General features: G+C 37.7%; 1 protein-coding gene across 1 annotated transcript in view; it reads right to left on the bottom strand.

Moving 5' to 3' along the window:
- The window catches only part of LOC146456960 (scavenger receptor cysteine-rich domain-containing protein DMBT1-like), a gene marked incomplete at its 3' end in the record, with an annotated part of 596,400 nt that overhangs the window by 123,556 nt on the left and 458,870 nt on the right, over nt 1-13,974 (bottom strand). The window contains exons 19-20 of the mRNA XM_085092482.1: nt 13,223-13,294; nt 10,806-10,877 (exon numbers count right to left, since the gene is read on the bottom strand). Coding sequence (XP_084948608.1) covers nt 10,806-10,877; nt 13,223-13,294 — 144 coding nt within the window. The remainder of the gene's footprint in view (nt 1-10,805; nt 10,878-13,222; nt 13,295-13,974) is intronic.

The raw sequence follows: 13,974 nt of genomic DNA on the forward strand, positions 1-13,974 counted from the left end.
GACAATAATTTCAACTCTAAGTGGTAAACTGTTGTTTTCATAGACTATATGTCTGGACTTTGGGACACTAATTTCCCTTTTGCTTATTCCTCTTGAACCCCTGTAAAGACCTTTGCTGACTGCGTGGAAACATTTAAAAATGGCATGAAGTTAACCCTGGAGCGAAGAATACCGACAAATGTAGTGCCAGCCTTGGTTTATCCGACTTGAAAATAGGGTCGCAAATGATATCTGGTGCTGGTGCGTATACATTGTTCCTTTTGTTGTTGTTCTTATTAGTTTGTTTTTTTTTTTTTTGTCTGTTTGCTTGTTTTGATTTTATTTCTTTTGTTTTTTATTTTTTAATCAACTTGCGATTACACCAGCCACAGTTCAAAGGCAGAAAAACCACCCTTCTCCCAACCATTAACTTATACATGGGCAGTTCAAATTTCGCTCGTCACTTACGTTCTACAAATAACAAGAAGATAATAAGTTGGGAAAATGGCATTATGAGATATAATAGGGCCAAGTGGAAACGTATGTGCCTGAAAATGTTGTTATAAGTATGAAAAAAGCACCCCAGAAAACCCAACAGAAGCTCCAAAATATTAGGCATTTTAATGACAGAAATTAAATTATTAAACAAGAAGCTGTTTTCAGCTTATGCTCGGGCCATATTTGGTGCCAGGGTATCGCCTGATTCAAGACTTTTCCAGGGACAAGTACCCGCTTATAATAAGCGCTTGATGGCATCTATTGTACCTACATTGGAATAGTGTCGGTAAATTGTCATCATAAACGTAATGTGAATACGGAAGACGAATGTATTCGCACGGAAAGTTGGTGCTAAAAAAAATCATTTATTAATCAATTGTCGCATTGATAACAATGTTGATTTTTTAGGAATCCCACAATATATCCTATGCGTCGCCCATGTTTTCTTTATACTCGCTTGCTTATCTTCTCCTCGTTTGTTTGGAGCATCAGCGGGATAAACTAAAAAACATCAACCCCATAAAATCACATAACGCCGCACAATATAAGTAAAGTTTTCTTGTCCAGCTCATTATAACACAGGTTTGTATCAGAAACATTCTGAATATATGGAGTATTTCCCCCGTGGCGAAAATCAAACGAAGATCAGCGGTCTTTACAAAAGTGTGAGTTCAAATAGCGTGAGACCTTTAACAGTTCGTACTGACTGCCTGTGCTTAAAACAAAACCAAACCAATCAACGTTCAGGAGATACAACATTTTTCTTGGAAGTTTCTTCAGGCTTTTAAGCAAGCATCACTGAGTTCTGGAAGGTTAGACCTTTCTCTCCTTAAGGCTATAAAAATTTGAATTTACAGTCAACAATCAGACGCTACCTGGCATTACAGGTTTTACGCTCCCTTTCCAAAACGGGTGTCTTTTTCCTTTCATAAATATGGAAATCGAAATAGGATTTAATATTTGAATTTTCAGTCTTGATACTGCATGTAATAGATTTGACCCTTTACCAATTTAAAGTATCTTATCTTTTTATTCAATTTTAATTTTTTTTCTTTTCTTTTTCTCTTTCTCTTTAGTGTTATTTACTTATAACGTTCCCTTTCACTTCCTTTCATTACATAAAAATTTTAATTTAAAACGATTTTTGGGGTAACAATAACTATATAACTATAATTTCTTCTCGCAATAAGATGTGTTCTTTTTCCCCCAAAAAAATATTAACAAAAAAAATGTCAACGCAGCACATTTTACGCAAGATACGTTAGCCACTTCTAGTTGAACTAGAAGTAGAATTGATTTTGGCAAGAATACGTGTTTTCAAAAGGCGACAAATTTATTGGAAATTACTATCTGCCCAGCTTATCGTCAAGGTTAAAAAAAGAATTTTCGCACCATCCCGGAAGTCAGTTTCGGATCACTCTGTAGCAGCTGTGGAAAGGAATATATTTATTCCAACCCAGAAGTTTACCATCCTTTTTTTTTTCTGTTTATATCTTTCTGAACGAATATTTTTAGCAAAGCTGAAATGATTTTTTTAATAAAAGACCGGAATTTTGGCTAATATAAAATAAGCGCAATCCATAACGATCGTGTCTAAAAGTACACACGAGTGACCACGAGTGACCACGAATGATCACGAATAACCACGAGTGACCACGAGTGACCACGAGTGACCACGAATGACCACGAGTGAAAATAACAAGAAAATATTATACTAACGTTATAATGATGTCATTTTTATCAAACAGCCACTATTTAACCGCAAATGGACCGTTTTCGGACACCTAAATAGGTAAATTTGATACTTTAGACATTTTCCAGGGACAGGGGAGAGAGTGGATGGTAAGAAGGGGAGGCGGGGGATGACTAAGTTTACCGCATTTCATTACTTTTTATTCCAACCCCCCACCCCTTTTGTTGACTTTTTCTCCTCTATGTCTTCACGCTTTTTCGACTGTAAAGTATTATTCCCGCCTTCTCTATACTTCCCCAGCCCTCTTCATCCCGGTTTGCTTATGCGAAAAACATTTTTCAGAAAAAGAATAATTGAGTGCAAAACATGTATTAAAGGAACTTCTCATAACAAACTAAGGCAAGTTTCATGCTTCTAGCATGAAAAGGCTTTTGTTAGGGGGTGTTTACATGTGAAAACTCGCCCCGGTGGGAGTTTCATACCGGTATGACATTGTTATTTTTATACGATGTTTACATGAATGGACACTTTATTTCGACCGACGTGATTGTGACGCCCAGGTGACGCCATATTGGATTGGATATCGAAGACTGCGCATGCGCTACCCGTTCTAGACTCCCAGGAGAGTGATTTCATGCTGGAGCGAACAGCCGTACTGCGTTTACATGACACCGGAACGAGTTTTCGTAGCGGAATGAAAATCTCGCCCCGGTACAGTAACCGGGGTGAACTCGCACCTGGTAACTCGCACCTGAACTCGCTCTGGTACAAGATTTTGTGCTGGTATCATGTAAACGAATATAGAGCCACAAGAGGGAACTGGAGAGAACTCGTACCGGAATGAAAGTCGCGCGGGTATCATGTAAACACCCCCTTAGTAAACCACCGGTGGTGACGAAGAAATGTGCGTCGAGTATAACTAGAATGTTTTGAGGCGTGCACCAAATTTATATTTAGCCAACTTAAATGGCCGCGTGGGAATTTTTAGCCGGGGTTATTATACCGTGACTCAGAATACTGTAAAAGTTTTTATATCACCAGCCTAGTACCCAGATAATCTAAAAAAAGAGATTTCACGGTCAGGGAAGTATATTTTCCAATATTTCGAAAGGCACGGCCTTTCTTCTTCAGGGTATGTTTGAGACTGACCCTGTGGCAAGATACGTTACAATTTAAACAGTTACAATAGATACCTGAAAAAAGGCTAAAGTTACATAAACAAAAACGTTACAATTTGAAATTTGAAAATACAACTGGTAAATAGGTATAAGCTAACGTTACAACGTGGTAGACAAAAACAAAATACGTAACAATGAGTTAATTACATAACTTAGGAAGATGAAAGACGGGAAAAATGTTCATGTCTCATCTCTCCTATTAAGACCTAAGGGTTCAATAGTTTGACCTCTGTCGATGAGATATGCCTCTCTAGCTTTGCGTACACTGTCACGATTAGATTTGATGAGTTGGAGGGGAAATAGTAGCATGTCAGAAGCGTTATGGTCGTTAGAAAGAAAATGTTCTGAAACTGTGGTGGGTTTGGAACTGTTTGTTTGTTTGTCGACTGGTCTACGGTGTTCGTTAAAACGGTCTTTAAGTCGTCGTTTTGTTTCTCCTATGTATTGTTTGTGGCAGCGGTTGCAGTGTACCATGTAAATAACGTTTTTAGAGTTACAGTCTATATGATGAGTAATATGTCTAGTTTCGCCGGTAGAATGAAATGTGTAGCTGGTACGTCCGTCTGTTATGTAGTTGCAAGTTAAACAGTTGTCCCCACATCGAAAAGATCCATGGGGTAGGTTGTTTTGTGTGGGATTTCGTAGTTTGGCGCTAACAAGTAAATCACTCAGGTTGTTGGTCCGTCGGAAGGCAACAAGAGGTGTGGCTTTGAAAACGTTTGCGCAGCGGGGAGATAATGTGTGTTTGTGAATAATGGATGATACAGAACGAAGGGCTGGATTGTATGTGACGACAAGGGGTACTCTTATAGGTTGGTTGGTGTCGGAGGTGTCTTTCGTAGCTATAGCGTCGGAACGTGGGATGCCGTTAACACGTCCTATTTCTTGGTTGAGGAATGAAAGATTGTATCCCCGTTTGTTGAGATAGGTTCTGAGTTCGTTTGTTCGGAGTTTAAAAGTCTCGTCAGAAGAACAAATACGTCGAAGTCTGAGAGCTAAGCTGAATGGAATGGCTCTCTTAGTGTGTCTAGGATGACATGAAGATTGTAACAAGTATTGATGTTTGTCAGTAGGCTTAGTGTAAAGGTCGGTAGTGATAGTGCCTTTATAGAGAGACACACTGACGTCCAGAAAGGGTATAGATGTGAGAGAATAATTGGATGTGAATTTAATAGTGGGGTGAATGTTATTGAGATAAGTAGTGAAGGTTTGGAGGTCGTCGAGAGAGTGTGTCCATATCATGAAGATGTCGTCTATGAAGCGCCACCATATGTATGGTTGAAATGGAGCACGTAGTAATGCGTCCGTCTCAAATTTGGCGAGAAACAAATTGGCGTAAGAAGGAGCCATTCTGGTTCCCATAGCAGTTCCGTGAGTCTGTAGATAGTGTTTGCCGTTGAACGTAAAATTGTTCATGGTAAGGATCATGCGTATGAGGTCACATAAAGTTTCGGAACTTATGGTAGAAGGGGTGCGGTTACGTGTTTCGAGGAAGTGTCGACACGCGTTGATGCCTTCGTTATGAGGTATGTTGGTGTAGAGAGAAGAAACGTCCAGAGTGACAAGAATGGCGTTATTGGGTAATTGTCCGAGTTGTTGGAGTTTGTTAAGGAAGTGTGTAGTGTCTTTTATGAAGGATTGTGTAGTCTGTACCAGAGGTTTCAGGTGATAGTCTACAAACTGAGAGATGCGTTCTGTAGGGTGAGAGTTACTGGAAACAATGGGACGTCCGGGGTTACCTTGTTTGTGTATTTTGGGTAGTATGTAAAATCGTCCGGGTTTGGGATCAGTCAGTATTAAAAAAAAGTTTAGTGTGATCGTCAATAATCTTGTCACGGTGCATGCGTTCTACGTAAATTCGTATGCGTTTTTGAATGTTAGTGGTGATGTCTTTGTCTAAGGTTTTGTATAATTTAGGATCGTTTAATTGTCGCGAACATTCGTCAATGTACCAGTTACGGTCCATGACAACTACACCCGAGCCCTTGTCTGCTGACTTGATGACAATGTCAGTGCGTCTGCGGAGACGTTTGAGAGCATCGCGTTCGCGTGTTGTCAAATTGTCACGTACAGGGGCCGGTGTGACATTGAAAAGGTCATGTTCCACGGCGTCTAAAAAAGTGTCGAGTGCTGGGTCCCTGTGGGGGGGAGGGGTCCATGTACCTTTGGGACGAAATGGGTTAAGATTGGTCTGGGGAGGGTAGTCATGAAAAAACTCAAGGAGTCGCATACGTCGGCTGAACTAAAAAAAACCAGCTCGAATTTCACTGGTTTTTACTAGTACCCAGATGTTCCCTTCAGTTTACGCTCTCATGGCAGAAATATTTATCTATGACACAAATTTTATTTTATACTTAATTCTCGAGAAGACTTATTTTATATTCGCCTTTAAAAAATGCAAATGCCAAAGAGGTTGCATTTTTAAAATTATAGTTGTTTTTTTATGCGATTTTCCATTTTTCACTAGTAGTCATTACAGAGGAACAAATCTAAGCTAATGACTATTCCTTAAGGGGAGACTGAACCTAAATTTGAATGAAACATAAAGAGGTTTTAAGAAGGGATAGAGGAAAGAAAATGATTTTTGGAACACCAACAGACAGCTGATACCCACGTAAGAGCACCCCAGGTTGCTAATGGACTAACTTGGTGTCCGTCTATCAATCATTAACTACAAATTCTAATTTTAAAACTCCACCAAAATCTTCAATATTTCTCCTAATTTTAGCAACCCTTCTAGAAAAACTATCTGCTCCAAAATATACCCAAAAATTTCACAAAACACCCCACAACATAGATTCATGGGATTCATGAGTTTTTTTGATTGCTTGAGACGTGATAAGATATTTTCATTAAAGCCATGTCAAGTGCGGAAAAACGCCGTTTAGATTGAGCCCCCCCCCCCCCCCCCTTAATTACATTTTGCTGTCTCAAAATTCTCAAAATGCAAAGTCAACAAAAAAGCGGGAAGGGGTGGGATAAAAGGTAACGGGAGGAAGTAGATAAAGACTACCTCACCCTACATATCATTATGTCATTATGACGTCAGTATAATATTTTCTTGTTATTCTCTCTCGTGGTCACTCGTGGTCACTCGTGTTCACTCGTAGCCACTCGAGGTCACTCGTGGTTGTTCGTGGTCATTTGTGGTCATTCGTGGTCACTCCTGGTCACTCGTGTGTACTTTTAGACACGATCATCCATAACACGTGGGAGTTATGATATAAAGGTTGTTATGATAATTGGATTGGACAACAGAATGAAGATGACCTTCACCAACACTAATTATTTATCTCCGTCGCTCAAATAAATGATTTTATTTCATATTATAAACTAAATTCGATTTTGAAACGGTAATACGACATTGTATTGACGGAGTCGCTAAGCGACGGAGCCCAATACGGAATATATTTTCTCCCAACGACGCCAATATAAAGTCATATTGCCGTCTCAAAATCGAATTTAGTTTTTTATCGCGATACTAACATTTTGTTGGAGAGAGTAAACGGATAAAGTACAAATCGTGCGCTGATTAAAAGAGAAATTCTTACATCAGTTAAACTGTAGCCATGGTAATATCCGTGCGCCAATTTTTTTCTCTGGGCGGGTGATTTGAATTTTTAGCTTTAATTTTTACGTCAGAACAAAGAAAATGGAAAAATTTAAGTCCATAAAGCACCTACCATTGATGAAATAGACAAGCTAGTAAGTTTGAACATTTTACCAGCAAATTTTATTGAAAATTTGTTACCGCCGAGATATAAACAACAACATGAAAACAGTGATGAATAAACCTCACAACCAGAAGCAAGAATAAAAAGAGCAACCATACTAGCACCCAAAAACGAAAACAGAGCATTGTTATCCTAGCTTAGATGCCGTGGAGATCTAGAAATTTAAAAGAGACCAAGCGGCGAAGATTACTGTAAAAATTACCGAGTCTGCCATTCGGCGCTACGACAAGAAGATCAAATTGACAGACCTGAGCCACGAAAGAGAACGCAGCAGAGCTCTTGAAGCAATTTTTGCTAGAGATTAGAAAAAAGAAACAGATCCTTTTGTTTTGAAAATGCCATAATTTATTGGAATTTAAGCTCATTGTTATTTACCGTGGCCACTTTCACACTCAAGAAAGTATTTTAAGTAAATGTTTTCTTCATCGGCTAATTTTCGCTTACCTTCAAGAAAAAAGTTACAAAAGTGTGAGATGAAATAGCGTGGGACCTTTAACAGTAATTTTTAAAAGGTTGGACCTTTCTCGCCTTTAGGCTATAAAGATTAGAAAACAATCAGCCGCTCCCAAGCACTACAGGCTTTTCTTTCCCTTTCAAATACCAATGTCTTTTTCCCTTTATATATACGAAGTCGAAGTACGATTTAATATTTAAATTTTTCAGTCTTGATACTGCATATAATAGATTTGACCCTTTACCAATTTCAAGTATCAGTAGTATTTCTTCTCAATAATTTTTTAATTTTGATTTTTTTTCTTTCTTCTCTTTTTGCTTTTCTATTTTCTTTAGTGTTATTTATTTATAATGTTTCCTTTCATTTCCTTTCATTATATAAAAATTTTAACTTAAAACGATATTTTCGGGTAACGATAACTACAATTTCTTCTCGCAAATAGATGTGCTCTTTTTCCCCAAAATATTTTAACAAAAGAAAAAAAGGAAGTTAACGCAGCTCATTTTGCGCAAGATACGTTAGCCACCTCCGTTCGATGGTAGTTTTTAGCCGTTCAGGTTTCCATTAGTTATTATACTTGTCGATCAAAACAGTGTTTCTTAAACATTGTATATATACGATACCTCTATTAGATATTATAATGTTACGCGGTTTCTTTTCCAAGTAAGTTAGATAATGTGTTAGTTTCTCAGAAAACAACAGATGTTTATTTATAATAACGAAATGGAATCCAAGATTGTGTCATATGTTTGATAACTATAAGTCAAAAAAAGAATGCGATTAAGAAAACTTTATCTTACACCCAGAAATACAAAACGAAAGTAAAACTATAAAGGCTGTGTCGAAGAAAATGGACGAACGCTACCGCAAAAACCACTGCAAAACGAGGACTTTTTCAGCAGTTGTGAGAATCGTGCGTACATATCGAAGTGTTGAGAAAATCTTTAGCTTCTTTATTTTGTTTTCGTTCCGTTTTTCGGGACTAAACCTTGCGCTGCAGCTCTTGCCCAGTGATCTGTTCTACCGCTAAGGTGATTACCTTGAAATGAAATTAATATTTGATTCCAGTATTTGCATTTAAAAATGACTCTGTTTGATCATTTCTTGCAAGGTCGTGTGGTAACAGAAATAATTTCGATTATCGCGATCCTGGGGGATCTTCCCATTGCGCTGAGACGACGTTATTTTGCGATATTGTCGTCTCAAAATGACGGTTTCTAAACGGCACTAAATGGGTTCGGCGCGCATAGATCAAAATATTACTTCTGTGAATGAACATGCGACGTTGGATGGTGCTGTTTATTTCTTTTCATTTGAGTTTACAAAGCTTCTGACACTGTTCAAGAACCACTTATGATATATATATATTTTTTTGTGGTGAACATGTACCATGATACAGCGGATACAACTTTTTTTCTTGAAGGTAAGCGAAAATTCGATGAAGAGAAATTTACTTAAAAGACTTTCTTGAGTGCGAAGGCGGCCACGGTAAATAACAATGATCTTAAATTCCAACAAATTATGGCATTTTCAAAGCAAAAGTATCTGTTTCTTTTCTCATGGCTCTTATCATTAGAAAAAATTGCTCCAAGAGCTCTGCTGCGTTCTCTTTTATGGCTCAGGTCTGCCAATTTGATCTTTTAGTCGTTGCGCCGAACGGCAGACTCGGTAATTTTTACAATATTCTTCGCCGCTTGGTCTCTTTCAAATTTCTAAATCTCCACGGCATCTAAGCTAGGATAACAATGCTCTGTTTTCGTTTTTGGGTACTAGTATGGTTGCTCTTTTTATTCTTGCTTTTGGTTGTAAGGTTTATTTACCACTGTTTTCATGTTGTTGTTTATATCTCGGCGGTAACAAATTTTCAATAAAATTTGCTGGTAAAATGTTCAAACCTACTAGCTGGTCTATTTCATCAATGGTCGGTGCTTTATGGACTGTAATTTTTTTCATTTTCCTTTGAATGACGTAAAAATTAAAGCCAAAAATTCAAATAACCCGCCCAAGAAAAAAATTTCGCGCACGGATATTACCATGGATACAGTTTAACTGTAGTAAGAATTTCTCTTTCAATCAACGCACGATTTGTACTTTATCCGTTTACTCTCACCAACAAAATGTCAGTATCGGAAAAAAAAACTAAATTCGATTTTGAGACGGCAATACGACTTTATATTGAAGGCGTTGGGAGAAAATATATTCCGTATTGGGCTCCGTCGCTTCCCGACTCCGCGTATTGCCGTCTCAAAATCAAATTTAGTTTATATGAAATAGATTTGAGAAAATGTTATTCATAGAATGTATGAAGCATAAGCAGTAATTAAAGATAACATTCAGCACACTATTAATCAGTATTGACCTAAAACGTTTCTTGCAATCGCGTTCTCAGTATCACTATTTTAAGTCCCCAAATGGTGGGAAAGCTCGTATTTCCGAGAATGACTCATTTTTGTCGTCAGTTTTTCTTTCTAAAACACTTTAAAATATAAATAGGATAATAGCTGAGTAAGAAAACCAAGATAAAAAAAAGCTGATGGTGTTCGTTTAGGCGGGAGAATTTAATAATTTAGTAATTTGATAGACTTAGCTTCCAGAAACACATCATGTTTTTAGCGTGTGCTCGCGCTACACGCGCGCGTTCATGACGCAAAAATTTATGCGAAGAAAGAATGTACAATGCAATCCAGTCGAATCACCTAAAATTCATGGTGAGGCATAAAGCATTTAGCAATAACACTAGGTAACACATATGCGGTTCTGGAGTTGATGTTTGAAGCACGTTTAACTTAATCAACTCGCGATAACTTATCACTGGTCACTCACTCCAAGAGAGGATCCTCTCTTGCTCACTCTTATCAGTGGTCACTCACCATTGGTTTATAAACCAATTTCAGATCACGAAGAGTGACCTTAAAAAAATGGTACAATGACCACGATGAGGACTCTTAATTTTATCTCAATAATCAAAGGGGGAAACTGGAGTGTCACACTTGATCTGGGTACGAGGAATCAAAGCAGTATATGGCTACGAGAAACAGTTTATGGTCTTAAAATTGCAAACAAGAAAGTTACCCACTTCCTCTAATAACCAAATATCATACAACTTAACTATAACCACGGTAAAGCACAGTTCTTAAAGTGTCCGTTTTAGTCCCCCACTCCTCCCAGGACATTCACCTGGAATGCTGAGAATGCACTGAGTATATGGTACAAGAACGCATTTACATTGACAAAAAGCCAAATAAAACATTCTTCTTTGTGGTACTTACAGGTCTTGAAGGGAAAAGAGCGAAGAGAAAATACCCTCTGGTAAATTCAGCAGCTGGTTATTCTGTAAATATCTGCAATTTACAAAGTTTGAATGTTAGTTAATAGTCCCTACTGCTCAATCATCTTGCTTAGTTTTGTAATCTGTGACAGGCTCACGTGAAATAAATAAATGTTTATTGTCAAACTTCGTAGGAAGAGCTTCACGCTTCTAACAACCCTCAACATTACACTATGACACAATAGTAATATCATTGTCTCTGTTACGTGATTATTAACATAACATAATAAAGAATCACTTCATTGGAAACCGGCTCATGGCAGACGCACGAGTGACAGGCACAAGATTGCATAGTAGCGAACTGCGGAGGAAGATCTTAAGGCCATGAACCACAGCTGGGTCACTATTGAGAGGCTGGCCAAAGTCAGACAATGGTGAAAGACATTTGTTACTGCCTTAAATTACCAGGAGACATATTGGGAATTAATTAATTAATTAATTAATTAATTAACTAGCTAACTAACAAACTAACTTACAAACAAACTCACTAAGACTATTGTCCACGTAACTACGCAATGAAAAGCAGTATTTTGACTACAGTTGCATCTTCTCTTTCCCTTGTTTTCTCAACTGGAGTTTTTCTGACCAAAATCTTTTTTTTTTTTTTTTTTTTTTTGTATTTCGAGCTCCGTGAAGGGAGAGTCGGGTGAAGGTGTAGCGCTGAAATAGAAACTCCCTTGCTCAGTTGCGTCTCGCCCCTGATTACTCGCAGCGTCTATGATTATTGGGGTCGTTGTCTTACACTCTATAGCTGGGGTAGTTCACTCCTCTTTATTTTAACTTTTTTCATTTACTCCTCTTAAATTTAAAAACCTCATGTTCTAAACTGAAACCCTTTTAAGGGTTAATCACTGGCTATTAACTTTTAAGTTAATAGCCGGTGATTAATGTTACCACGGGTATTAAAATTTTTGGGTAGCAAACATCCCTCAAAATTTTGATTTTAAACCACATAAGTGGAACCAAATTTTCAATTTACAACATTTTTATCATTTTTATCATATCATTTGTAATCATATAATGGTTCTTTTGGCTTAATATCATTTTCCTGTTCATTCGTATATATTTGATTTATTTTATTAACCTTTATTGAGCTGTCCAGAATACTGCTTTACTATAATCACCCTCTCAACTTATCTTTAGCCTCTATCTATTTTATATGTAACAATTTTTCTTTTGTTCTTACAACCCTCCCCCCCCCCCCCCCCAACCCTCATTTTGACACCAACAATGCCACAAAGGTTGCTAGTGAATCTATCCGATTGTATTGTCAATGTGAAACGGTGCTTTCTTTCTTTCTTTTATACCCAAACAGATTGCGGGAGAGGTAATTACCAGCTGCTAGAAACAAGTTAATATTAAGCATATGACACTTAAACGTTGAGGGAAAAATACGTCGAAAATAATTTCTTTGACGGTACCAGATCGACTCACTTTTTAAACCCCTATCTGCCAAACGTGAAAGTTGAGATCGTATTCTCTGATCGAAATGATGGTAGCTTGGTTTATAATGGCGAGCGCAATATGGTGTGAGTGCCAAAACTGCCGAGTAGCGGGCAGGGGGGTGGGGGAGAAAGACGTTTAACCCCTTCTCCTCTACGCTATAAAACCTGACAAGGGCTCCCAGGTTCCGCTCGCTATTAAAAACTAAGACGGTGGCTGCTCAATCGAAATATGATTTGTCGACAATTGCACAAAAAAGAAGGCATTGTAAACAGTCTTATCACTCAGTGAGCTTATGACAAGAATCGACGTTTAAATTCTGGCATGTCCTTTAAAAGACAGCCATCTATGTTTCACGATTTTTCAACACCGTTGGGTATCAGGAATTTTTGTTTTCAAACAAACATTGACAATAAAATTTCTGAGATCTTACCAGTCAAAATGAGATAAAATCAATTACAGGAATTATTAATCTCCAGCCTGTCCCCTTTCACCCTCCCACCGCCGTATTCTCCGGTTTTGTAAAAAGAAATATTCTCTGAAATAGAGGCTACAATAGGTTTTCTTGCAAATTTCGTCAAGCTATCAACCTTAATATCGAGTAATATACGAGAGACAACTTGCTATTGAATCAGGAATTACCATAATCTGGAACATAGTGTTGCCGAAACACACTAGCCGCACAAACACAATATGATTAAATAAAATATACCTTTATGATACAGTATGACTACTGATTAGTTTACCGTCTTACCCTTGGACCAAGCTTTTTCTGCAAATCATTATACTATTCTCATGGTCGACTGCAGGCTTTACTATGGTACAGCCCCAACGTGTCTGTTATGTTGTTTTAGGTGCCTGTAAAAATCTATTCTAGTGTTACGATTACAAACAAAATTGTATCCAACAGCTTACAGCTTATTCAACGACGTCAGATTTGAAAATATCTCCTGAGACAGTGTTTGAATTTTGTTCCCTGACAAATCCCTATGGAAAAAGATCGGGTCACTTAAATGTATAGCTTTAATCCTAAAATCATCAAACAGTACATCATAAGTCTCAATAAGTCAGTTACCTAATTACCCAAGATCTAAATTTATGTAAGTTCACATCGTAAAATCGGGATATCGCTGTAAACGAACTCCCGATTTAACGATTTGGCGGAAAAGCAACCAAATATATCATTGTATCGGGATATGGTTAACAATTAATTTTTTTAAAGTGCAATCAATAAAATGAATAAGTTTCCGGAACTTGATATCTGAATTGTATGTATTTTATTCAATTGCAATGGGCAAATGAATCACAAATGTAACAACCGAAACACAACATAACATCCTTCCACAGTATTTGCAGTGCATATAAGTTCTGAGGTTGTATGTACATACTCTTTAACGTATACAAAACTAAAATTTAGCCATCCGACGTACTGTTGCATGTTTATATGCTATAGTGTTCACGGTTCATAGGTCATTTCCGAAAGTATTCTTGAATTTTGGCTTGCCGCTTTTCTTTGACCTCTAGCTTTAAAAAGGGCATCCTTTATGATAGAAGGGGAACAAAGAAACTCTCCCTCCCTTGCCCCTATCTCTTCAAAGGACATCACAAAGTCTATCAGTGCCTTGACTGCTTGACTGCAGGGGAAAGAGGCCTCGGATTTTATATTA

This window comes from Pavona decussata, unplaced genomic scaffold (assembly GCF_977016875.1).
Source record: "Pavona decussata unplaced genomic scaffold, jaPavDecu1.1 SCAFFOLD_252, whole genome shotgun sequence".
Lineage (NCBI taxonomy): Eukaryota > Metazoa > Cnidaria > Anthozoa > Scleractinia > Agariciidae > Pavona > Pavona decussata.